This window comes from Herpailurus yagouaroundi, unplaced genomic scaffold, assembly GCF_014898765.1.
Source record: "Herpailurus yagouaroundi ecotype Mexico unplaced genomic scaffold, PumYag 246, whole genome shotgun sequence".
Lineage (NCBI taxonomy): Eukaryota > Metazoa > Chordata > Mammalia > Carnivora > Felidae > Herpailurus > Herpailurus yagouaroundi.
This window is the reverse complement of record NW_024412463.1, coordinates 9,548,921-9,576,359: the sequence shown is the minus strand read 5'-3', so window position 1 is coordinate 9,576,359 and position 27,439 is coordinate 9,548,921. Positions and strand designations below refer to the sequence as shown.

The following is a 27,439-nucleotide window of genomic DNA, read 5'->3' as shown; positions in this document are numbered from 1 at the left end:
CACGGGGCCCTTGTGAGCACAGGGCCCCATGTGACCGACCAGGTCCAGGCCCACGAAACCAGCCCTTCCAGGGTTAGAGGGGCACGTTCACAAATACACAAGCCCACTCAAGCGTGGGTCCATGGCATCATCTTTGTACAAAAAAGAACAGCACGTTTTTATCTTAGCTCAAACACAGCCTGAGAAAAGAGAATGAAATGATAGAGATCATGAATTCTTTTATAGAAGTTTTCCATCATAGAAATTGTGGCTTTTTGGACCTTGAATACCTCTTTTAGTTGTCGCCAAACTGTACATTTTTTGTTAAAGTCGTACCTAGTTATGCTGGTGAAGTCCAAATAAGGTCTCCATTTGAGACCTGTATTAGTAGTATTGTACCGGGGCACGTGGGTGGCTCAGTTGGTTAAGCATCTGACTCTTGATTTCAGCTCAGGTCATGATCTCATGGTTCCTGAGTTCAAGCCCCACATCGGACTCTGCACTGACAGTGTGGAGCCTGCTTGGGATTCTCTCTCTCCCTCGCTCTCTGCCCCTCCCCCAGTCGTGCCTGCTCGCTCGCTCTCTCTCTCTCTCTCTCTCTCAAAAATAAACATTAAATACAAATTTAAAAACAATAGTGCTGTACCAAAGTCAGTTTTCTGGTTTTGATAAAATGTTATGGTTGTGTTATCTTTGGGGGAAGCTGAGTGAAAGTGTACACAGAAACTCTCTGGCCTATTTTTACAATTTCTTCCAAGCCACATGATTTCAGAAAAACCACTTTTTAAGGCCCCACGCCCAACATGGGATCGAACTCACAACCCTAAGATCAAGAGTCACGTGCTCCACTGACTGAGCCAGCCGGGCTCCCCCCGCCAACCAAGAAAAATCATTCCAAAAATCAAAGCAATAGTTCTAGAATTTGTACATAGAGGGCATGAAGACACAATGCAGGAGGATGTCAGGGCTCAGTCGGCAGGAGGGCTGAAATGTGATTGGGGCCAAAGCCACGTGTTTGTAATCTTATGGGTTATCTCAGGTACCCTTAGATGGACACAAGAAAATGTATTTCTTTGTGGGTGTTCTAAAAAGAAGCATCATATTTGATCAAAACTATCAAACAACAACTCTTAACAGCCAACGATAACCATAGCTAGTTAGGTAAATGAGAAGGTTTTCATTGACTGTGTTTGTTCTACCGGCATCACAGAATCTTCTACAAGGGCTGCCTCTCAAGGGAGCCAACTGTCAAACATCAGGGGTTCTTACCGCAACAGGCGGTGAGCTTCTGTAATGCACTGAAGTCCCCAAGACGAAGTCTTCCTGCTCTGCTGTTCTCGACGCAGGTGCGAGCACGTCGTGTGCATCCTGGGGGGGCGGGGGAGGCGGATGTTGATTTACTCGGAAGACAACGCATTTCCCTCCAGCTGCAAGCAGAGCGCGCGTGTGCGTCCTTCCGCACCTTTCCCTCGCACTATGCTCACGCGCAGATAGAAGCTAGTGTGAGGAGAAGGGGGTGGAAGGGGAGAGAAAGGTGGAAAAATGCAAGAGCAGAGCTGGGGACAGAGCAGGTGGCCCGCCATGACTGTAGGCAGGGACTGGAACATTCCATCCGTAGTGCTGCAGATGCCCGAAAACCAAGGGTGTGCGTGCACAAGACCTAGCCAGTGACACAGACCAATGAAGCTGCATTCAAGGGTGGGGCTGTCGGCAATTTCTGCTTTGGGTGTCTGTTATTCTGTTAGGCCCTTCGATGGTGAAACAAAATTTCCAAGAGAATAAAGCAGGGAGTGGATCTTAATGGTGGCTTTAACGAAGCTCATGCTTTGCGGCAGATTTTAACATATCAGGTTACCCAATAAATCCTACGTGACACCTTGACTGAGGGAAGGTGTGTGAGTGGCACTGTCGTTAACCCGTCACCACAGGGGAAGTTACTATTTGCAGGACTTTCACTTTCTGGGTGAAAGGAACCCAGAGGCACATGGAGAAGCAGAAGCGGCCTCGATCACCCTCCCCCGGGGGTTCTGGGAAAGAGTCAGCGGGTGGGGCCTGCAGGGTGCATGCCTAGGACACGCTCAATGCTTCTGGCCTCTGGAAGCTGACAGGCCCCTCGACGCAGCTCACACGGTATCGGTGTGCAAGGTGTGCAAGAGAGAAGGAGCAGTCGCCCTCCCCCAGGGGCATGGATTGGTGGGCGGGACGCCCGTGGACCGGCCCCTGCTCACCCCCAGCCAAGCACCTGCTCAATAATTTATGGCAGCCCGGATTAACTCGCTGTCTTTGAAGTCGGATCATCTATCACGTAGAGAAGGGAAGATTTGGCCGGTTTGGGAACACGGGTTTAAATGACGTTGGGTTGCAGGGTGAGACGATGCTTCCCCCTCTGACTCCTCATCCACACTCCTGATGGCATCGGGGGCGGGGGGGGGGGGTCTCCACCCGGTGACAGCGTGGCTCTCCCGTCTCTGCCTTCTTCAGAGACCCGAGCCTTTGGCAGGTGGCATTTTCTACCCAGAGTTACGGGGTTCTAGTTCGATTGTATCTACTTTCCACTTCTCAGCTCTTTGTACAGGTAAAACTAGTTTTTTGTTTACCATTGAAATATAGGATTTCCTGTTTAAAGAAACGTGCTTTATCCGGACAGAAATCCACTGAAAGAAATATCGTAAAAAGGACACTGGCACGGGTGGCATGTGCGTGTGGCAGAAGGTCGTGAAGGTGGCACCGCTGAGGCTGAAATCTGGGCGTGGGGCCACCGGATGCTGCTGACCTGTTAGGCCGAGTGGAGTCACAGGGCTTTGCGGGTGAGGCAGGGGGCAGGCAGGCAGGCACGGAGCGGGCTCGCAGAGGGGCGTGAGGGATGTGGGCTGGGGGCTCCCTGCCGCGGGAACCCTCCGCAGAGCCACCCTCCGTCTAAACCCAAGCAGCCGATGGGCCGTGCTTACCTGAGCACCGAGCTCGGCCTCCGCCCCCGCTGTGTTTAGCAACCGGACTGACATCTGATCCCTGACATCTGGCCTTCCCTGTGGGCACACGGAAAGAAATATGACGGGGTTGAAATTACAGACGGCAGAAATAAAGGCAGAGAGCAAGGAGTAACATCCCAAACACGGATCAACACCCTCACAGGAAACATCCCGACTCTGGAAAATACACCTATCCCGTAAATCCAGACCACGGCTTCGGAACTGCTGGTCAGGAGGCAGAGTTTCTTGTTCTGTGTCTCACAGGAAATGATGGTGAAAAAGACTGTTGTGATGGGGCCTCAGAGTCCAAAGCTCATTCTCTTCCAAGGCTCGCGGCGACGTTCTCGGGGTCCCCGGGGTTGGGCCGGGCTGTGCGTACTGGAGAGTTTGTACCATACCTCCTGCCTTCTCGACCCCACCCCGGGAGGGCTCAGAGCAGTCCTTTGTGGGCACACAGGCGGGTGCACTCACACCATGGCCCAAGGCGGTCGCTTCCCTTTCCCTCACGCCAGGAAGGAAGAGCAAATGTGAGAAGAAGCCGAGGGGTCTGGGTCATCGCCAGCTTCTCCAACCACCCATCACTTCTGAGAACATCTCCCTGCTTACTCAAGCACGTGGCCAAAGTGAATTGGACTGTCTTTTCCCAAAAACGTCTCACTTGGCGCGACAAGTCTCTTGTTGTCCCAGGAGCAAGTTGTGGGTGGAGATCCGAGACGAGAGCAAGATGGGGCGTCCCGTGTCCCCCGCGCAGGAAGGGTGGGTGGTGCTCCCTCCGCGCGTTTCTTGGCTTTCGGTTTTTAGATGAACCACCACTTCCAGGTGAAGTGAGGCAGGAGAGCTCGCAGCACCTTCCTTGCGCTGCCCGGCCGACCCCAGCCCAGGGCTGCTGTGACGACAGCCAGCAAGGTCAGCAGCAGCAGCTTTGCAAACCCAACAGTCACCTGCCGATCGCCTTGTGTCTTGGGGAGGGTGAGAAGCTTCCACGGGCAGGTCTTGCTTGATCCACAGCCGGTCTCTAAGGTGGGCTTTGCCATCCCTGGCGCACAGGTGAGGACGTGAGGGTGAATGGCGCGCTCGCTGTGACGAAGCGAATGAGAAGTCCCTGACAGGCTGGTGAGCTCGGTGCCCAGCCTCGGCTGGGAGAGGGCGGAGGGCCGGGTTGTGCCTCACCCCTGCCCCAGGCGGTTCACGGGTGAGCCTCACACACTCTCCATCTAGAGAAGCTCCACGCGGCAGACACCGTCTGCCTCTAAGCAAGGCTTCTGCACCTCAGCGCGGCTGGCACCTCGGCCAGCCCCCTCCCTGTCCTGTGCACTGGAGGACATTTGGGAGCCGCCCTGGCCTCCCTCCACCCCCTGGAAGCCAAAAACACATCTCCCCAGCCCAACCCGTTACGACCATCAGAATCGTCTCCGGACATCGCCACGTGTCCCCCGGGGGTGCTGAATTGCCCCTAGTTGACAATGACCGACCTAACGCAAGAAATCAATGCAGTTGAGCTGGACAATTTTCACGGGATTTTTTTTTTTTTTTTTTTTTTTTTTGCCCATTTTCCACTCAAACATGCGTGAGTTTGAAGCGATGAGAGAAAGCACGATGAATGGGAAGGCGTGCCTTGTGAATTGCGGACATCACCAGCATGAAACATGACGCGTGAGGCCCCGTTACCTGGGTCGAGATGGCTTTGCTCTCATCGTTATACATGATCAGCGTCTGCTGGCCTTGGTCACGTGGGACAGAGCGTCTGTGCCCCGTGGCTTCGGAGCCACAATAGCACCGCAGCAGGAACAGCAGAGCCACTACAATGAGACCAGGCAGGACAATGAGTCGGACGGGGGTTTTGACGCGATCTGGTTCTGATAACTTGCAACTCGGCCAGGAGTCGACACGGCCAAACTGGGCCGCAATCGTCTCTGTAGCTGTGGGACTAGTGCGGCGTGGGGCCCGAGCAGGTGCCAGATCACTATTGGTTGAATCGATTCATGCCATGCGATCGACAATATCGTATTGTTTATTTGAGAATCTAGCGTCCTCGTCAGCCTCCTCCCAGCCCAGGAGCCTAGATATCTGTACACTGTGGCCCCCGGCGTTACTGCAAAGCATAGCGTTCGTCTATGGGCTCCGTTGCTATCAACAGCCACGGCTGAATAGAAGCTGCTCTCGCCAGACAGGCAGCATGTCCGACCAGGTCGGGGAAGTCTGATCTGAGTCCGTGACTCCGATGAGCCTAGGGGTCATTCTCAAGGCATCCCACTGATCTCCGCCATCTTCCGCTCCCCACCCCGGAGGGAGGACTCCACACTGCCGGCTGAGGGGCCGGGGAGAGGAGCCGCATCCCGAGGACAGTTCCGCAGACCACTGACCTGCTAGAGCTACGAACGCTGCAGAGGGAGGGACCAGGGCCCCCACGAGGAGCCCAGCTCCTGTGACCGACGGCTCCGCACATGTGACTCCATCAGGGCAGGAACAGACCCTCACGTGGACGGTCTGCTTCCGGGAAAGTCCCTGTTTGTCTCTGATGAAAAGTGGCACTGAGTAATTCCCAGGCGGGAGGCTTCTCAGCATCCAAAGTTCAACTGACCGACCTGCAAAAGGAAACGGACCTTGCGTGCAATTCACTCGTTCATTTGCTTATCTGCTCAGCAGGTATTTACTAAGTGCCTACCATGTGCCAAGGCTCTGTACAAAAGTTAGCCAACTTCGAAGTGAGAGGGAACAGTCACCAAGACCACCCCCACTTGTGACACCTGCTACAAGTCCGTGGCTTCTCAACCACACTCAGGTTTGAACATTTTCTCCAAGGACCCATAGAACTCACTGAAGGCTGTGTGCTCATAGTTACGGTTTATCATAGCAAGCGGATAGAGATTAAAATCAGTCAGGGCAGGAAGCACATAGGGCAGAGTCCAGAGAAGTATCCGTGGAGTCAGGACGGTGTCAGTTTCTGTATCTCTCAGGACAGCGTCACTTCCCGCGTAGGTAAGTGACAACATTCTTGGAGCAAGGCCAACCAGGAAAGCTCACTGAGCCTTGTGTCCAGAATCTTTCTCAAGACTCAGTCATGTAAACCTGGCCAGCCACCCGTACGGCTGACCCCCGGCCCCAGCATTTTTGGAGATGGCCGGATGCCCACAGGACCCATAGCGTCCACCCTAAATCCCAGTGTTCCTATCCGATTGGCACAAGACCCCAGGTAAGCAGAAACACTCCTTTCAGGCAGGACGTCCCAAGGGCCTAGAGAGCAACTCCCGGAAGCCAAGGGCAAAGGCCAGGGCTCTTGTGGGAAAAAGTTCAGTGTTTCCCTACACACTCTGGGTCTGGGAACCATAAACGTGAGCTCACAGTGGCAACTAAAAGACATGCGCCATTCTGCAGATACGCTGCTAGAAGCTCAAAGGAGAATGTTGACAATGGATGCCAGTGGTTCCTCCCGGTAACAGCACCCCCTTTTTCCTTTGGGAGAGCCGCACCTCCAGAACCCGCAGCCCAGGTGGGTCAGGAGGTGTAAAGCCCAGATCCCAGCGTGGTTCTGCGTGGACTCGGAACCAGCCAGTCCACATATCTGCCCTTCCCAACTCCCAGCAGGCGACCCAGGTCACACAGTGACATACGTCTTCTTGTCAGGTGCTAGGATGGGTCCTAGGGACTCCCGGAAGCCACCCTGCCACCCCAGAGGAGAGCCTGCGTGCAAAAGAAGAAACCCGGAGAAAGGCAGAGCCACAGTAAGGACAGACATTGTCCAGGGATGTCCCTTGAGCACCTAGACCCAGTTCTGCTGGAACACAGGCTTACCTGGCATCTTTCTCAGTTACATAAGCCAATAAATTCCTTTTTTGCCTGTGTCTGTGAGAGTCAGGTTGCCTTCAATCCTTTATCCTTGGCCAGAACAAATACTCACCCCGATTTGCCCCCAATTTCCATGTGTCTTCTGCATTTCCCCACAACTTGTCCAATTCAAACGTGAACGGGTCTGCAAAGGGCTCCAGATCTCCATCCTCCGCTTCCAGGAGGAGCGTCTCGTTCGCCGCAGACTCACAGACCTCCATGTATCGAGAATGCGGATGGAGAGCGGGGGCGTTGTCATTGATGTCGGACAGGAAAAGCATCAGGGTCCCCGTCCCGGTCTGCGGCGGGAGGCCTTGGAACACAGGGATTCCAGACAGGGTTGATCCCTGGAAAATGAGCCCTGCCGCCCTCCGGGGAAGAGAGCTGATCCACAGAAAGACTGACTCCATTTCCCTTTCAAAGTCGTAAGCTTTACAGTAGGTGTTTGACCTGTCTTCCTGCTTTTTGGAAAATTTGGAATCTCTGGGGAGGGTACGTGAACAAAACGCTTGCCACCCAAAATCATTTGTAGAACCAGGTGGGATAGAATCATTCGTTTTTCTGGGTGTCGATCATGCCAGGCATCAAGAAGGGGGTGGGACAGGAGTGAAACGGGTGTGAGGTGGTGACTGAAATGGTCTGTATCTTGGCTGAGTCCACATCAGAATCCTGGTTGTCACTACAGTTTTATAGTGTCAGCCACCAGGGGACACCAGATAATGGGTACTCTGGACCCCACTACATCATTTCTTCAGATCCCTGGAAGATGGACCCCCTTTCTTTCTCCTCACTTAAGACTGATTGGGGGATGCCCGGGGGCGGGGGAGGGGCTCAGTCAGTTAAGCATCTGTCTCCCGATCTCAGTCCATGATCTCACGGTTTGTGGGATCGAGCCCCACATGAGGCTCTGCACTGACAGTGGGGAGCCTGCTTGGGATTCTCTTTCCACACCCCCTCCCACTCAAAAATGAATTAAAAAAAAAAAAACGATTGGGAACACAGATTTAATATCTTCCTAACCTAACCAACATTCTACTCATTAATCGTGCAAATGGGATATACACCTACATTTCCCTTAAAACCTGGGTTTGAATTCACAGATTTCCTTCAAGGCAATTAACTAAAGTTATTTGAAAGTTGTGATTTATTCAACTTTGGTTTCGGCAGGTTTTTTTTTTTATTTTTTTTAATGTTTTTATTTATTTTTGAGAGAGAGAGAGAGCATGATCAGGGGAGGGGCAGAAAGGGAGGGAGTCACGGAATCCTGAGCAGGCCCCAGGCTCTGAGCTGTCAGCACAGAGCCTGACACAGGGCTCGAATTCACAGAGTGTGAGATCATGACCTGAGCTGAAGTCGGACGCTCAACCGACTGAGCCACCCAGGCACCCTGGTTTCAGCAGGTTTAAAAGTTCAGCCATGGGAGATCAGAGACGGTAGTGTTGTAACGCGCTCACAGAACTGCCCGGCCAGGTTTATGACAAATTTGTCCCATACGGTCACACTTGTCAGAGCTTATAAGCCATTCCCAGTACAGAGACACTGTGCTAAGTATTTATCACCCACCACCGGCTTTGAGAAAGAGCTAAAAAGCTGCTTTATGGCTAGATGGAACAGACACTGGGTCCGATGGTGCCTTCCTCATCGACTCAATCTTCTGAATCTTCTGCCCCTCCCCTGCTCACACTCTGTCTCTCTCTCAAAAATAAATAAACATTAAAAAAAAATAGGCGCCAGTAGCTGCCTAGTGATAAAAAGATTTACAGTTTTCCAGGTTGGGCCGAAAGACTGTCACTAGAATTATTTTCCCTCAGGAAGCCAGGAAACACACTTTCCCGCCTAATTTTGGGTCAACACTTACCATCGTCAATAGCGTGAGCAATGATTACGTAAAAGCTATCGTTTACGTAAGGAGATTCTCGGTCAATTTGCTTCCTGGTGGTGACTGTTCCTGAGAGTTCATCTACTGTGACCCAACTTGCCGGGTCACGAACCAGTTTATACCTTGTAGAAGGAAACACACACGATTTTAAAAAGTAAGAAGTTACATCAAAAGGCAAATCAAAATATATCACGGCAGACACAGATTCTATCGCAAGTAATGTGGGGAATTGTAAGTGAGCTCAAATAGAATTTGTCCTTTTGTGTCTGGCATATTTCACGGAGCGTAAGGTCGACAAATTCATTCATCCGTGTTGTAGCATATTACAGAATTTCCTTCCTTTTTAAGGCTGAATAACATCCCATCATATATATATACCCCGTTTTGCTTCTCCACTGACCCGTCAGTGAGCACTTGGGCTTCCTTGGCATTTTAGCTATAGTGAATAATGGAGCTTTGAGTGTGGGTGTACAAATATCTTTTCGAGGTCCTGCTTTCAATTCTGGGAGCATATAGCCAGAAGTGGAATTATGGGTCACATGGTGTTCTACTTTGAATTTTTTGAAGAACCACTGTCCTGTTTTGTGCAGTGGCTGCACCGACTTCTATTGTCACCAACTGTGCACACAGGTTCCCATTTCTCCACATCTTCGCCAACACTTGTTTTCTGGCTTTTTGATAGAAGTCATCCTAATGGGCGTGGGGTGGGGTCTCATTGTGGTTCGGAATCGCACTTCTCACATGATTAGCGACGTTGCGTATCTTTTCACGTGCCGACTGGCCATTTGTAGATCTTTTTTGGAGAAATGTCTATTCAAGTCCTGTCCACTTTGGGACTTGCTTGTTCTTGTTTTTCTGTTGCTGAGTTATAGGAGTTCTCTGTATATTCTGGATATCAATCGCTTATCAGATATAGGACTTGCAAGGACTTTCTCCCATCCTGTGGTCAGTTTTTTACTCCATGAATAGTGTCTTTTAATGCACAGGATGTTCTGATTTTCATGAAGTCCAATCTGACTCTTTTTTTCCTTTGTTATCTGTGTTTTTGGTGTCACATCCAAAAAATCATTCCCAAATCAAGGTCATGAAGCTTTTCTCCTATGCTTCCTCTAAGAGTGTTTATTGATTTTGGTCTTACATTTAGGTCCTGATCCATTTTGAGTTAATTTTTGTGTATGGTATCAGGTGACCTGTTCGTGTATTTGGATCTTCATGTGAGTTTCCTATAGACAGCATCTAGTGGGACCACATGGTTTTTTTTTTTTAAGTGATTTATTTATTTTGAGAGAGAGAGAGAGTGCATAAGCACGATAGCATGTGCAAGTGGGGGAGGGGCAGAGAGAGAGTGAGAGAGAGAATCCCAAGCAGTCTCCATGCTGTCAGCACAGAGCCCAACTTGGGGCTTGATCCCACAACCCTGGGATCATGACCTGAGCCGAAATCAAGAGTCCGACTCTTGATTCAACCGACTGAGCCACCCAGGCGCACCTGGACCATATGTTTTTATACATGCTGTCGATCTCTGTCTTCTGATTAAAGAGTAGAATCTGTAAATGTGTAAAGTAATTCTTACAGTAAGTCCCTCATCACCTTTCTCGTTTCCTGTTATGTTTTCTGTGTCCTTGTTGACGTTTCCGTCTTGTTTACACATCGTCTTTGGACTTCCTCCACAGCTTCCTTATCTCTTGGAGCGTTTTTAAGATAGCGGTTTTGAAGTCTTTGTCCAACCCATCTGCCATCAGGTATTTTTCGGGAACAGTTTCTGTTGATCTATTTTCTTCCCTTTGAATCGGCCTTAGTTTCCTGTTTGTTTATGTGCCTTGTGATTTTTTTTTTTTTCCTCGAGCACCGGACATTTGCATCTAATAATGTGATGATTCTGGAAGTCAAGTTCTGCCCCTTCCCAGGGTTTTCTGATTTTCCTTATTGTTTTTAGTTTATTTTATTTTCGTTTGTTTGTCCGACTGTCATAGGCTGTCTCTGTGCTGAGGCCCAGCCTCTCAACCTCAGGCCCTCTCACGCCTTTTCCCTGAGCCTTTCCTTGGGTGTGCGTGGTCCCTTTCTAACTTTCCTCCTATCTGTGCTTCATGTGGACTCTCCTGGCCTTTAATGTCTGGCTCCTGAAACAGGAAAAGGCAAAAAATGAAGGGAGGAAATAAAGGCATTGGACCTTCAAATCCCCTGAAGGGGGGAAGGGATTTGTAGCAGTGAGGGTGGGGGACCAGAAACAATGGCCACCTGCCTCTTCGTCTGTACCTCTGGGACTGAAAGCAGCAATCAGTGAGCGAAGCATGGATCCCTGACATTTGGAGGCCAGAGGTTTTTGTGCCCACCCTGGCTCTTGCAAGTTGTACACTTGGCTGTTCCAGGAACACGTGCTAAGAGCTATAATTGACCAAAATTAACCTCGGTTTACCACCCAAGCCTTTCCCTGGGCGTTGCAGCCCTTCAACAGAATCCAGAGTTCCAAAACAGGTACATGAGACAGATTCTTCTAGCGCCCTTGTCGGTGGGGAGGCAGATTCCTGCTACTTCTGACGCCGCCATCTTCCTAGGGATTCTGGCAACTTTATTTGTAAAAGCAAAACAATGAGCAACTCAAGTGCACACCCACAGATGAACGGATGAGCACAGTGTAGTCTCTGCAGACAAGGGAATATTACTCGGCCTTGAAAAGGAAGGAAGGTCTGCAACACGCTACCGGGTGGACACACCTGGAGGACAGTATGGTCAGCGACATAAGCTGCCGGAAGACAAACACTGTATGATTCCACTTCTGTGAGGTTCCTAGAACAGTCAAACCCGTAGAGATGGAAAGTAGCGTGCTGGTCGCCAGTGTCTGAGAGACGGGCAGAGAGAGGGGGAGGGAGGTTCTTGTTTCATGGGGACAGAGTCTCAGTTTTATAAGATCAACACGTTCTGGGGACGGACAGCGGGGACAGTTGCACAACAGTGTGAATGTATTTAATGTCACTGAACTTAAAAATGGTTAAAATGGGGGACACCTAGGTGGCTCAGTCGGTTAAGCATCGAACTCCCCTGATTTTGGCTCAGGTCATGAGCTCACAGTTCATGAGTTTGAGCCCCAAGTCATACTTATGCTGACAGTGTGGAGCCTGCTTAGGAATCTCTCTCTCTCTCTCTCTCTCTCTCTCTCTCTCTCTCTCTCAAAAATAAATACATAAACTTTAAAAAGAAAAAAAGAGGCCTCCTGGGTGGCTCAGTTGGTTAAGGTTCTGACTCCTGGTTTCAGCTCAAGTCACGATCTCACAATTTATGGGATTGAGCCCTGCATGGGGCTCCGCACTGCTTGGAATTCTCTCTCCCTCTCTCTCTGCCCCTCCCCACCTCTCTCTCTCTCTCTCTCTCTCTCAATAAATAAATAATAACCGAACAAAAAAAAAGGTTAAAATGGTAAACTTTGTGTTAGATATATTTTACCACAATTTAAAAAAACAACCCCTTCTGTTGCCAGTTTACAACCTTTAGTAAAAAGGGAGATCGAAATGCACAACAAATTATTTTAATACAAGAAAACCCATATAAAAGCGATGTATGCTAAGTGCAAAGGAAAATGAGCAGGTGAACCCCACCTGGGGAGGGGGGCGCAGAGAAAGCTATGGAAGGAAGGTGGCATTGAACCCGGGCCAGCGGGCCTCCAGGTGTCTTGAGTCGACCTCACCAGCCGCCCAACGGCAGCGCCCTCGGTGTGACTAATTCTGTTTAAACGACCACTCTTCCCAGCCCTCTCTTCTCACCTTATCCGGCCGGCGGCTCTGTCCGGATCTGTAGCGTTAAATATTCCCAATTGAATTCCAGGCCCGGCGCCATCGACTTCACTGACGACAAAGCTCCTGGGGTGAAAGGCCGGGGGGTCGTTGACGTCGGTCACCTGCACACTCACAGTGGCGCTCGCCGCTGCCTTCCTGGGCTCCCGGAGCCGGCCCCCCTCACAGGAGAAGAGGGCCTCCTCGTTCTCCACCGTGATGACAAGGCGCCACATGGGGTGAGTTTCATAATCCAAGGGCTGCAAGTCCCAGAGAGAGGATCCCATTAGCACCTGCTGCTGCTTCTCTGGCCGGAGAAAGTTCCATGCCCACTATCACGCACACCCCGAGCGTGTGGCTTTTGCGCTTCATTTATTATTTACACTGCCTCTGGTAGTGATCAAAAGACAGTTGCCAGCTCATTTTCAAGTCATTTATGGAGTTCTTTTTTTTGTTTGTTTCCTCCCCCTCTCCTGGTTGAAAAGAGCCACCATCCATCAGAGGGGAATGAAAAATGCAACAAAAACCATAACCTAATGAAACATTAATGTGGCGACTCTGCTATAAAAAGGGGGGGGGGAGCTTAAGGAAATACAGATACTAATGATCGCCGTTACTCAGGGCACTCACTGCCTTAAAAGGATTGAAAAGCCATGAGTATTTGAAATAGTCAATCCCAGGCGTCTGAGATAGAGTCCCCCAGAGCCCTGCTATTCACAGCGTGGGAGGGTCCCAGGGGCATCACCCAGGAGCTTGTGCCTGCGATAGATAGAAGCTCAGGCCCCACCCCAGACCTACCGACTCAGGGCTGTCTGTGAACCTGACCCCCAGGCTGACTCACCTGCCCGGACCCAGAGGCACTGGTCACTCCAGGCTCTAGGTGAGAGTAAGACTAAAAGCAATAAAGTCAGACTGCCTCAGTCGGAACCCCTACTCCAGCTGTGAGACTTTGTGAAACAACCCGACCTCTCTGGGCTTTGGTTTCCTCATCAGTCAAATGAGAAGATAATATACTTTCCTGCAGGGCCAGCTCCTCATTAGGCACAGCAGCAAAGTGCCAGGGGCCCACGATACTTTCAGGGGTCCGTGCAAATGTTCTAATGTCTTTTCAACTCAGAAGAAAAAAAAAAAAAAACAGACTCCCAGGATTAGAGAAAATGTTTTAAATATTTTTAGCATATCAGAAAAAAAAAAAAAAAACGTTTTAGGGCCCATATAGATCTATTAAATTTTGTCTCGAACAATAAGAAGATTAAATGTTGAAGTGCTTAACACCGTCTCAAAAAACTAACTTGTAGTGTTGATAATATTTTGGTGACAGGAGAAACGAAGTCCAAAGGGCCGAGGGCCCACGGCAGCAGGGGGTCATGACACAGCCTGCCATCCTCACTTGGAGACACGACATGCCACACCTCATGTGCTCGGCACACGGCAGGCATCTCGCTATCGGGACTCCCGCGGCCACTGGTAGGTGCACATCCCCTGATGGCTTTACCTTGATAACATTTAAAATCCCTTCATTGGTCTCGGGGTCAGTCAGAATGTCAAAACGTCCTTCTTCGTCGCCTTGCGATATGTTAAACTTTACCCTCCAAGCTGAGGTAAATGGCAAGTCAGCATCTTGGACCAGGAGACGCAACACGCCCCAGTTGGCGCGGCCTTCAGAAATCTGAATCTTATACTGGGAGCGGCCATCGTCATTTCCGTGTCACGGAGGCAAAAGCAAGAAAAAGAAAGCAAGGAAAGAAATGCACAACAACGACATGAATATTAAAGATTCTTAGGAAAATAGTGCATTGAGTTTGATTTAACATGGGTATTTATTTCTCTTGCTATTGAACTTAATCTCCAGTGATTTGAAACTCTGCCTGACCCAGCACACCCAGGTCCTTCCTCTGTCCCTTTCCCCCGTGACTTGTGTCTACAGCTGAATGGCTTTTTTTTTTTTAATTAATTAATTTATTTATTTTTGAGAGAGAGACAGAGACAGAGACAGAGTGCTGGTGGGGAGGGGCACAGAGAGGGGGAGACACAGAATCCGAAGCAGGCTCCAGGCTCCAAGTCAGCACAGAGCCCGAAGCAGGGCTTGAACCCACCAACGGTGAGATCACGATCTGAGCCAAAGTCGGATGCTCAACCGACTGAACCACCCAGACGCCCTGACAGCTGAATGACTTTGAAAGTACTCTTATTTTTTTTTTAATTTTTTTTTTCAACGTTTATTTATTTTTGGGACAGAGAGAGACAGAGCATGAACGGGCAAGGGGCAGAGAGAGAGGGAGACACAGAATCGGAAACAGGCTCCAGGCTCTGAGCCATCAGCCCAGAGCCTGACGCAGGGCTCGAACTCAGGGACCGCGAGATCGTGACCTGGCTGAAGTCGGACGCTTAACCGACTGCGCCACCCAGGCGCCCCTGAAAGTACTCTTAAATCCAACTCAATGCACTATTTTTCTAAGAATATTTAAAATAGTAATACACATCCTAGTTTGTGCTGCTAAAAAAAAAAAAAAAAAAAAAATCCTAGCTCTTCTCCTAAGATGGAACTCTTACGGTTACTTAGATTAGGGCAATCATTTTTCTAACACATGTAGATCTTGAACTTGTTAGTCAATACTCAGGTGACAAGATAATTTCTCTTTGACAAGTATATCGAAACTGGGTGCATTTTCCCCACCCTTACTTCAGAGCAGAGCTTTTTACTAAACCAGAGAAAGATTTTGAAATAAGGTTGAAACATAGTAAGTATTTTTTTCAGTTATTCTATACTGTTTGCTGAGGTGTTTTCATCTGAAAACATTTCAGCTTTGGTCTATTCTATTTCCTTTCAAAGATTTTATTTTTAAGTAATCTCTACACCCAACATGGGGCTTGAACGTACAACCCCAAGATCAAGAGTCTTACGTTCTACTGACTGAGCAGGCCAGGCTCCTCTTGTCTAGACAATTAAAAAAAAAATGTTTTTTAATAATACTTTCTGAAATAATTGTTTGTAGCATTTATTTATTCAACAAAGGTTATGATGTGCCAGATTCTATCTTAGGTGCTGTGAACAGGATTGGCAAAACTCCATCCCCAGGGAGCTAATGATTAAGAGTGTGTGTGTGTGTGTGTGTGTGTGTGTGTGTGGGTGCGGGTGGGTGTGTTGGGTTGGGGATCTCGCTAGGTCTTCCAGAAAGTTCTCACTGAGAGGGGTCAGGAGAAAGAAGTAAAGTGGATATTTTTCTCAGAAAAATTCATATAGAAGAGCACAAAATACAAAATAGGGGACAGCTCCTGAGTGTTTTTAGCAATCTTGCAGATCTCAAATGGCGTGGCATTTCCAAATGGTCTGGAACAGTGGGTTCCAGTGCTTTCTTCAAGCATGGGGATGTGTGGCATGTGAAATCCCATGTCAGTCTATAAATCAGATGAGCTGAGAAAGGCAAAGCCAGAACCCATCTGCTCATCTTCCCTATTCTAGAGCTCTGGATGTTGGTTAAACGCTCAGGTCTAGATTCTCACGAACTTGCCCCCACTGCCCGGGGAATATTGGGCAATGTCTGCAGACCTGTTTGGGTGTCACAATTGGGAGGTCCATTGGCATCTAGTGGGTAGAGGTCGGAGATGCTACTAAGCATTGGGCAGTGCACTGGGCGGACTCCCCTGACCCTACAACAACGAATTTGCCATCCCACGTCAACAGTGTGGAATTGAGAAATCTCGTGGACAGTGAGCACGGATTCTCTATCTTCTCTGTGCCTCAGTGTCCTCATCTGTCAAATGGGAATCGCGTGCTAGTCCCAGCAATTGAAAATGAAAGCATGCCTGTAAAAGTTCTGAGCACAGGATCTAGCCCGAAATAGTAAAAAAATAAAAAATAAAAGTAAGCTCCCCAGTCTATTATTGAGGGATTCTGTATCAGCATGGCTGGCGTCTTCTTTCTAGTTTAAGTTATTTTGGAGAATGACATGTATCTTTGGGGGTATGGCCAATCCCCTCAGCAACACTGAGCCTAGCACTTGAGGCTGTTTCTGTACGGACTGGGCATTTGGGGCCAGCCTGGGTGCCTTACGTTCTCCTGGGTAAACGTGGGCATGTGGTTGTTGCCTTCTTCCACGTTGATGTGAACCGTAGCCGTGGATGACAGTGGTGGTTCTCCAAAATCCCTCGCACTGACTAGCAGTGTAAACCGAGGAGCTGTCTGTGTGGGGAGGAAATGAACAGTCAAGCCCTTCAAATGCAGCAAAGGGAAATATTAAAAAAACAATCCACTATAGGTGCCTTTGGGTGGCTCAGTCGGTGAAGCATCCGACTTCAGCTCAGGTCATGATCTCACGGTTCGTGAGTTCAAGCTCCACGTCGGGCTCTGTGCTGACCGCTTGGAGCCTGGAGCCTGCTTCCAATTCTGTGTCTCCCTCTCTCTTTGCCCTTCCCCTGCTCACGCTCTGTCTCTCTCTGTCTCTCAAAAATAAATAAATGTAAAAAAAAAAATTAGGAAAAAAAAATAATCCATTCTAACGATCTCAATAGCAAGCCTAGCCACAGAGGGTTTTCTGCTGCAAACATAAATCCTAAGTCTGGGGCTCAGAGATAGAGAACACATTTCATTTTTTTAAAATAATAAAATCCACATAACCTCATAATCTAAGCATCCTGAGAGTTGTATTTCTCCACTGATACGGTCGATATGGAAGCCACTTTCTTTCAGTATTGGCGTTTGAGAAATAAGGAAATAAAGGACTTCAGAATTTGGAGTATTTTCTTGATCCAAATCAACTGTTAACATCCGGAAAATAGGTTGACCTGGAAAGAATTGTTTTAACGGTTACTGTTGACCAAAGGCAGCCTATCGACCCAGTAGAATGACGATCCTTTTGCTAAATGGCATTGAGGCATACACCAGAATGGATTAAATATTTATAAAATCAAACTACAGACATACTATAAAAAATAAAGAGGAGGGGCGCCTGGGTGGCGCAGTCGGTTAAGCGTCCGGCTTCAGCCAGGTCACCATCTCGCGGTCCGTGAGTTCGAGCCCCGCGTCGGGCTCTGGGCTGATGGCTCGGAGCCTGGAGCCTGTTTCCGATTCTGTGTCTCCCTCTCTCTCTGCCCCTTGCCCGTTCATGCTCTGTCTCTCTCTGTCCCAAAAATAAATAAAAAACGCTGAAAAAAAATTAAAAAAAAAAAATAAAGAGGAATATTTAAATAGTCATAAGAAAGGGCGCCTGGGTGGTGCAGTCGGTTAAGCGTCCGACTTCAGCCAGGTCACGATCTCGCGGTCTGTGAGTTCGAGCCCCGCGTCAGGCTCTGGGCTGATGGCTCAGAGCCTGTTTCCGATTCTATGTCTCCCTCTCTCTCTGCCCCTCCCCCGTTCATGCTCTGTCTCTCTCTATCCCAAAAATAAATAAACATTGAAAAAAAAAATTAAAAAAAAAAATAGTCATAAGAACCTTCTCATCACGACTGCAAGCGCAGGAGACAGGAAGGCCTGAATTGATAGATCAGACAGATTTTTAAATGTGTGGCAAAAACAAAAAAAAAAACTGCAGACAAAACTTAAAAAGAAACGATAAGCCAGGAAAACATATATAGGGCAGACATAAACATTCTTCATATAGAATAAGAAGGTTAAAATCAAGGAGAAAAATGACAGGCACGCCAACAGGAAGTAGACAAAAGGGAGGAACACGTGGACAGGAAACCTATCGACACAAGCAAGCACTCAGTAATCAAAGACGGACAGCAGCCAGGCTCCCTGGGATGTGCTGGGAGGTGACTGGAGCAGAATACTTAAATGTTGTGTGCCGTGGTTCTCTGCATTTATGCCAAGTAAACGACGCTTGAATGGGATGCAGATTTAGCTCAAAAACATTCACGGAAGCATATTTTGTGAACATAACATGAAGTGGGGACAAAACATACATGTCTGACAATAGGAGGTTAGTTACTGTAAAAACACATCCATGAAATAAAGTATTACACAACAGGATGCTGTAGGAGAACACTGTTAGTTTACAAACAGCAGCATTGCACTTTTAGAAGAGAAAATTCATAAATCTACCCACGTAAAAAAAATACACCCGTACATTTGTAAATATTTAATATACAGCCATTTACACTTTGCACTATGATAAAGATGAAAAATGTATGTATATATACATATATGCATTTGTGCTTATATATAAAAATCCGGGAATATATACACATAGGTAAACATAACATACAGTGTGTTTACATGCACACATATATAAAATGCAAAGAAAAATACTGAAAAGAATATAAACTAAAACATGAATGATACTTATCTCTAATTAGAAGTATTAAATATGCTTTCTATTTCAGTCTTAATTTCTTGGAATTTTCTGAGTTCTCTAAAGACTATTTTGTGAAGTAAATCATGCTTTTCTGTTATTAAAATAGATGCACACTCTAGTATGAGTGGTTTGGAGTTAAAGACTCACAGAATCTGTAGCTCAGAAACTTTGGATGGCATCTCATTGTCATTTTACAGGCGAGAAAATACAGAGACTATCCGGGAGCCTCCGTTCAGCTCAGCATTCTCCCTTGTTGCGTTTGGCTTATTTTATTTTATTTTTAATTTTTTTAACGTTTATTTATTTTTGAGACAGAGAGAGAGAGCATGAGCAGGGGAGGGTCAGAGAGAGAGGGAGACACAGAATCCGAAGCAGGCTCCAGGCTCCGAGCTGTCAGCACAGAGCCCGACGCGAGGCTCGAACTCATGGACCGCGAGATCGTGACCTGAGCCGAAGTCGGCCGCTCAACTGACTGAGCCACCCAGCCGCCCCTGGCTTATTTTAGACTGGTCCTTACCTATCGGCTTTTCCGACAGACACGATTTCCATATCATTTTTATTGCCAATACGAAATGAGGCTTGCAAACCTCCAAGCATTTCGCTGGAATCCAGGGCCTGCAACCTTCAGGATGTGAACAGTAACCCGTCTCCCTGAGGATCAAGCACCCCCTCAGAATCAAAGCGGGAAAAACCTTTCTGGAGCAGAGCAGAGAGGATGCCCCACTGCACACACCTGCAGCGTGGTTCTCCTTCACGCTGATGTTAAATTCCTTCTGAGGGAACTGGGGTGCGTGATCGTTCACATCACCGATCCTAATGTTGAAAATCAGGGAACTGTCCATGACTCTTCCTGATAGGCGATCCAGAACATCAAAGTAAACCTAGAAAGCAGAGAACTGTATTAACCTTGCAGGATCATTTTCTGGATGCTGCTGCTCAAATCACTGTTTGCGTGCTCGTATGTTTTGCCTCCATTCCTGAACTTGCCGGGAAGTTTCTGAGGGTAGGGATCACGTCGCTGTCCTTCGCCATGTGACCCCAGGGACCGAGCACAGGGCTGGCACAAAGATTGTGGGACAAACCCATGCACTGACCGGAAAAGTACACCATGAGTTACAATTAGGTTCTAATCTCAGTCTCTCTACCCGGGTAGTCGTGGCCAGATTGCATAGAAGCCTCGGCCGTGTCAGCACGGTCATGAAAAATACATACGCTAACCAGTATTGCTGAAATGTCGCGGAGAGCAGACACTTAAAAGTTTTGGGGAAAAGGAACGTTGAAAGTAATTGGCACCGCTGTTGACCTGCGGTGGGTTCTCAAAAGGCTACTGCTGTTACTTTCGTGCTTGAATAAGGAGGGTGCATCACCCCAAACAGGCAGCAGGAAGTCTTTGCTTTCAAAAGATCTCGGATTGATACTTTAGGCTTCTCTCCCTTTGCTTTCTTAAGAACCTTGGAAATTAAACTCAAACAGAAAGAAGGAAATGATAAAGATATATCAATAAAGTTCAAAATAGCAAAACAGAGCCAAGAGAACCAAAAGCTGGTTTGCGCCCCCATGTAAATTTTGGCACAGCTTGTTGATGTGTATGAAAAGTTCTGCTAGTCTTTTGATCAGTCTTGTGCAGAGTTTACAGATACATTTGGAAAGAATTATCCCCTTAATACTCCATCTTTCAATCCATAAACTCAGTCTATCTTTTCATTCAGTTAGACCTCCCTTGATTTCCTTCATCAGTGTTTTATAGTTTTGAGGAAACATATACTGCACAGATTTTAGATGAATACCTAAGCACTTCGTCTGTTTTGGTGATATTATAAATGATATGGTTTTTAAAATATTGATTTCCAACTATTCATCGCCGGGATACAGAAATATAATTGATTTTTATATATTAACTTTATTTCCTGGGACCTTGCTAAAATCGAATTTCAAAGGTTAAAAACAGGCAACGTTTTGAACAGACCCGTTTTCTCCAGAGAAGACGTACAGGTGGCAAAGAATTCTTCATTCCTTTGGTGGTTTCTTACAAAACTAAACATCCTCTTACTGTGCAAACCAGCAATCATGTTCCTTGGCATTTATGCAAAAGAGTTGAAAATTTATGACCACCCCAAAACCTGCACACAGATGTCTGTAGCAGCTTAATCATAGTCCTCAAACATCGAAGCAACCAAGATGCCCTTCACTAGGTGATTGGATAAACAGACTGTGGTCCCTGCAGACAATGGAATATTACTCAGCACTAAAACAGCATGGAGTATGGAGGAATCTTCGGTGGCCGTTGCTAAGTGAGAGGAGCCAATCTGAACAGGCTCTCCACTGTGTAATCCCAACTATACGACGTTCTGGAAAAGGCAGAGTATGGAGATCGCAAAAGGATCAGAGGTTGCCGAGGGCTCAGGAAGGAGGGATGGATGGATGTGGGGAGCACTGGGGAATTTTAGGGCAGTGAAAATACTCTGTACGATACTGTAACGGTGGATACGTGTCACCACACATTTGTCCAAACCCACAGAAGGTGCAACACCGAAAGTGAGCCCTAACGTGAACTAGAGGCTTCGTTGATAACAACGTATCATATTGGCTCATCCCCTGTCGTAAACTCAGCACCCATGCACCATGTTAATAAGAGAGGAAGCTGGGTGGGGTGGGGAGGGCATGAAGGGCAGACAGGTGCTCTGTACTTCCCACTCTACTTTTCTGTAAACCTGAAACCGCTCTAAAAAAAAAAAAGGTCTACTAATTTTAAAAAGCCCCTACGTATAAAATAAAAAGTGGGCAACCATATACATTATGTATTTATATGTTCCTAAATATGGAACGCTTCACAAATACGCGTGCTATCCTCCACCCTCACACAGGGGCCATGCTAACCTTCTCTGTGTCATTCCAATTTTAGCCTGTGTGCTGCGAAAGTGAGCACCATATATAGATAGATATAGATATAGGTATAGATACAGATACAGATAGATATAAAAATATATATGACATATATCTATCATATATGTATATATTTTAAACTAAGTCTAATGAGACTTGCTGCTGCATCTCTGTTGCTCTAGGAGAAACAGTGATTTGATCTGTTGAAAGCTGATCGATTGTGGGGGGAAGGAATCAGTGGTGAGAGAGAAGCTCAGAGTCCCAGGAAAAGGAGTGGGAAGGGAGACATTGACCAGAGGACCTCTCAAAGCGGACGACCGTCGGCTATGGCAATATTGGTTTCTCAAGGGTTGGCCGGTTGTAGGTGCGGAGCCCGGCTCGGGGACGCTGAGCAAGCACGGGGTTTGTTCTGGAAGAAGCAGCTTCAGGGAGGCCTGGGGCTGAGCTCTTACACAGATCACCTCCTTTCTACCTCAGAGAAGCCCTAGAGGGAGGCATCCCCAGCGCTCCACTCTGCAACGCCGAGAGGTTCTGCGGCTGTCCACTCTCAGCTCGGCCCAGGTTCGTTCCAAGAAGGTGTAGACTAGACTACACCACCAGCCAGGTCTTCACCACTCCCCTCCATGGCTCCCCCAGGGCCCAGAGCAGGCAGCTTCACCATACAGGGGTCTCAGCACTTTGACAGCATCAGGCAATGATCTCTCCACCCCTCTCCCGGAGCCCACGAGGTCTCCGAGGCACGTACCTCCCCGGGCGCCTTTTCTGCAGACGCGTTGCTTCGTCATCGGCATCCACCATGGTGGCCCCGCCAGGTGTCCTGCAAAGTGGCCTGGGCGTGGGCTCTGCTGCTTAGCTGTCTCCTCTCCCCTACAAGACTACTGAACCAGTCCGCCCCGGGGAATCCAGCATACATTTTTAAATTTTTGAGCAAGCAAATTGGCTTTCTCACACACCATTTCCACATGCCCTTCCATAATTTATGACTGTGCTCGCTGCCGAAGCATGCAGACTTCTGGCTCCGAAACGGCGCCACCTGTAACCCTTCCACTTAAATTTTTTTTTTTTTCAACGTTTATTTATTTTGGGGACAGAGAGAGACAGAGCATGAACGGGGGAGGGGCGGAGAGAGAGGGAGACACAGAATCGGAAACAGGCTCCAGGCTCTGAGCCATCAGCCCAGAGCCCGACGCGGGGCTCGAACTCACGGACCGCGAGATGGTGACCTGGCTGAAGTCGGACGCTTAACCGACTGCGCCACCCAGGCGCCCCATAACCCTTCCACTTAAAACTAAGAACCGCATGTTTGTTTTACGCTTATTATTTTATGTTCCATGTATCATCCTAAAAGCGACTTCTGAGACAGTAAGTTCTGTAAGATGCCCGAGAGGCAAAATAACTATTTATTCTTTGACAAGATGCTAAGAGTTTCTGGCGCCTCAGAGCTGCAATGGAGAGAGGAAGCGTCATGGATAGTTTCTGCACTTGGGAAGGGTTTTCAGCCTTTTGTTATGGCCTTAAGATTTAGATCTTGGATGACGTGACGGAGGCGTCCATGGCTGTTTAAATGGCACGTGCAAGATGCGTACTCTAGTCACTGGTGAGCACGCGGAAATACCTTAAACGCCGAACACACAAGACAAAGTCACTTACGTGCAGGGGCTCTAAATAGGCAAAGATGGGTGCGTGGAGATCAAGACCCACAAATGACTATTTCAAGGAAATAAAAGAATGATTTTCTTGAGTGTATCTGCAGCCTATGGGATTGTGCATATTTTGATATAAACGGATGAGATTCCTATATAGAAAAAATCTGGTTTTTCCCCCCTTTCCAGCTGTGTCTTAAATCTTCCAGCAATTCTCAGCCGCAGTTACCGCCCTCTTGTAGGTTTACGGAATTAACAAGAAGATAGCCCCTCAACCTCCCCTCAGCTCCCAGTCACAGGTTTTTAAATGCTCTGGCTGGTTCCAGTGACCCCTCGCTGCCCCCCAAGAACACAGCAGCGCTGCCGGGAATGGGGCTTTGCCACCTCCTCGGGCTGACTGCGTGCCTAACACGCCCCAGCTTTGGGGACAGCCAAGACCCAGAAGTAGGTGGTGGACCTGGAAGGCCCGGCTTGTGTGGTGTTTCGGTGACACTTGCTTGTCCCACTCTTTGCGGCTGGGAACGCTTCTCATTGGCCTGTCTTGTGGCTCCCTAACGAGTAGGTTAACCCCTGCGTGCCAGTCTCCTACATCCGCTGCAACAACTTACCCCAAACCGGGCGCCTTACGACAAAGTGTGTTCTCTCTCACCCTTCTGGAGACCAGAACCACACCCGGGGGCAGCAGGCATGGCTCCCTCCATGGGAGGCTCTTAGGGAAATTCTGTCCCGGGTCTCTCCCCCAGCTTCGGGTGGCTGCCGCCAATCCCAGTGTCCTTGGCCTGCAGGTGCATCACCCCAGGCTCTGTCTCCTGCTTCTCCCCTGTGTCCTTCTTGGTGTCCAAATTCCCCTCCCCTTATAAGGAGGCCAGTCACTGGATCAGGACACGCCCTGATCCAGTATGGCCTCGTCTTAACTTGATGACATCTGCAAAGACCCTATATCCAAATAAGGTCATATTCACAGGTACCACGGGGAGGACACGAACCCCTCTCTTTGGAAGACACAGCTCAACCCACAACACCCTCGAAGCAGAGACTACATGCCACTGTGCTCATTCATTCATCCAACATAGTTAAATGAAAACCTACAATGTGCAGAGCCCGACTCCTGACCCGGGGGGTAGTGGCACTGGAAAGGACACTCCCTCCTCTTAGAATGTGCATCCAGTGGGGAGAATGGCCACCCACAGAGAACCAAACACATGTCAGGTATGCGCTTCAGGCGATGAAAAGTATCAAGGAGACCGTGAACCAAGAGCGTGAGACAGGGAGCCACGGGGTGGGGGCACGCCCCCAAATCCCCACCCTGAGTCTTCCCTCATGCAAGTTCACAGTCAAATGAGGGGCCAGCTAGCAGGCGATCACAGAACTCAGTGTGAAAGGACGGCTGTGATAGTGCATTGGGGGATCGGGCGGAGCGCGGGCTGGGTCTCCATCTGGCTGGGCAGGTCCAAGCACAGGGCCCAGAAATCCTGATAGAGCAGGACCCACGGGGACACCGCTCAGGTCCCCACGTCTTCCCTGTTTGCTCAAATTGTTCCCTGGGACCTCCCTGTGACGTGCCAAACTATTCCATCTGGGCCTCACGTGTCAGGAAACACTCTTACGGATTTGGCTTCGGCATCATCTGCTGCCGGCACGAAGTCCCACGTTAAACCTTGTGAAACCCAACCCTCGATAGGTCAGTAAAGACGTTAAAGGCAAACAACAGCAACCAAATCACAACAGCAAGACCAAGAACACAGCACTAAATGTTTTGTTTCCTCCCTGCACGGAGTCACGCCCACTATTTGTGGGAGCCGCCCCACCCCCCGCCCCCACCGGGCTCAGCGGGTAGAAGCCATGGACCAAGCTTCCCTCTCCTGGGAGCTTCTTGGAGACACAGAGTCTATGCTCCACGCTGACTTGCGGAAACAAAATCTGCATTTTCCCAAGATCCCTCGGTGACCTGTTTGCTCATTCCAGATTTAACGGTGCTGCCCCACGGTCCCCCTATGACCACTCTATATTGCTTCTTTTTAACAGACACTGCACGTTCCCTAGATGGGGCAAGGATTTCTATGAATAGTGAAGACCCGGAAAGTCTTCTGCGCAGGACTTTTGGAGTTTGGGGAGAATTTCTGCCTGTTTAAAAATTAGAGACTCAAAGCCTATCAATGAGTTAAGGGCAAATATTCTATTATGTATATAAATGGTTTGAGATCATTGGAGACAAGGTATTTAAATTATGTCTTTCGATGTTCTTTCCCACCCTGAAGGAGTTAATGTGCAGATAAGCTCAATGTCCAGCAGAAGTCACAACATAACAAAGGCGAAAATGTCCTACTATCCCCGCGAGGTGAGGCTGGTAAAGTAGTAACACACACCATGTGGTTTGGGCATTTTACTTTACAATTTCCTTTCCTGGCTTAGAGCCTGGATTTCAGATTCATAGTAGACCATGGTGTTGGGGTTATGAGATCATAAGAAACACGCGGGCTCACGATGAGAAACTGTCACCAGGTATACAACCGTTCATCCATCAGTCGTTAGATAACTGTGGACTCTGCCTGGAGCTCCTGCCCACATATTTCAACAGTGACTCATCAAAAATCAGATTAGCCCACTTTGTAAACATCCTATAGCCCTATCTCCAAGTGCTTTCGGATATCCTGATCGTGCTGGGAATCCAGTCATCGGAAGGAAGATCTGTAGCAGCTCCCATGAATCCTCTGAGTCCAGAACTTTAAAAGAACATTACAAAGTCAGCCTCTCTGCCCACGCATACTTTCAAAGCTCACCGTGGTGTATAATATACGGTCTCCCAGGACGTGACGTGTGGACAGCTTCACTAATGCCTGGCTGATACAATATTCCCACAGCAGCTTCACAATAAACCCAAGCTTAAAATACATCAAGTTTTAGGTACCGTGAAAGATGGCGTTGTCTCTCGATCCACGGGGCGGTGAACGTACACTTGTCCGTTCTTGTGATCTTCTATAGAGAACAGCCCAATCTCTGGATACTCATCCACACCGGGACCACGGATCAAATACATTAATGACGTGTTCTGAGACATATCATTGAACAGCTGAGAAGGCCAAAAAAAAAAAAAAAAAAAGGGGGGGGGGGAGAAAAGAAAATGAGAATAAATCACAAGGCGCATTGAATATCAAGGCTAAGATGCCAGGCGCATTGGGGCCCAGAAGCCTCGGGTCCAGCCTGTCCCACGCTAGGGGCCCAAGCAGGTGCATCGCAGCCTGGGTTCTGAGGCAAGCACCTGACTGAACAACACACATGTCCCTCCCCAGGGAAAGAACCCTAGAACGGTACCCCCTTCACAGGGCACAGGCCCCCAATCTTTCAGGATTTACACGCCCTGCCCCAGGGAGGGGGCTGTGCCTTACTGTGGAACCAGAAAGGCAGCTTGCAGAACAATGTACGTATGGCAATCCCACTTGTCAATACAGACTCACATTAGTGAGGCTGTGGAGAAGAATCTGGAAGCATATGTAACGATGTGTTAACATTGATGATCCCTTCAGGGAGAGAGGAGAAATACTCATAAACCTAACATTTCGAAAGGCCATAGAGTGAGCCAGGTCACTATACGCCTCACTTGCCCTGGCCTATTTAATCTTTAAAACAACTCCATAATGGAGGTTCCATCATGGCCTGTACTGGGCAGACAGGGAGAAGCGAGTGTATCTAACTCCTATACTAGGGATACGGTACCTCGGGAATAGGAGCCCACTGTGTTCCCCTGACTCTTATGAGGATACAGTTTTAACCACTGAGCCCTGAAAACTTTCTGTATGTTTTTTTTTTTTATGTATATAGCATCTACTATCTTTATGAACACTGCAAAAAAATACAAATTGTTTTCATTTGTTTCTCAAGAAACCATAGGACGTCAGAGCTGTAGGGACTTAGTGACTCAGTGCATAATGCACAGGTGCATCAGGTCAGGACTGTCACGGGAGGGAATGACACGGGCCAGGCGGAAACGTTCCGGCATTGCGACACCGTCAGGTGACCGCTTTGGCGCGTGGGCTGGCGCTAGTCCTCAGAGTGCGGGAGGCAGCAGGGAGCGGTGGGGACTGTGGGTAACACGAGCCCCACCTCGTTGTTGCTCCGTGTGGTCAGATTTTCCAATTTTCAAAACACCTCTAAAATTACACAATTTCTAATACAATCTTCCTATTTTTTCCCATTTTTT

General features: G+C 48.4%; 1 protein-coding gene and 1 pseudogene across 1 annotated transcript in view; both read right to left on the bottom strand.

Moving 5' to 3' along the window:
* Positions 1-27,439, bottom strand: part of CDH26 (cadherin 26) — a 41,273-nt gene that overhangs the window by 5,494 nt on the left and 8,340 nt on the right. The window contains exons 4-15 of the mRNA XM_040459808.1: positions 26,150-26,311; positions 19,449-19,596; positions 17,038-17,204; positions 16,474-16,602; positions 13,915-14,100; positions 12,411-12,679; positions 8,632-8,774; positions 6,847-7,086; positions 5,312-5,533; positions 4,617-4,747; positions 2,928-3,005; positions 1,249-1,347 (exon numbers count right to left, since the gene is read on the bottom strand). Coding sequence (XP_040315742.1) covers positions 1,249-1,347; positions 2,928-3,005; positions 4,617-4,747; positions 5,312-5,533; positions 6,847-7,086; positions 8,632-8,774; positions 12,411-12,679; positions 13,915-14,100; positions 16,474-16,602; positions 17,038-17,204; positions 19,449-19,596; positions 26,150-26,311 — 1,974 coding nt within the window. The remainder of the gene's footprint in view (positions 1-1,248; positions 1,348-2,927; positions 3,006-4,616; positions 4,748-5,311; positions 5,534-6,846; positions 7,087-8,631; positions 8,775-12,410; positions 12,680-13,914; positions 14,101-16,473; positions 16,603-17,037; positions 17,205-19,448; positions 19,597-26,149; positions 26,312-27,439) is intronic.
* LOC121020133 (uncharacterized) lies at positions 21,528-21,641 on the bottom strand (annotated as a pseudogene).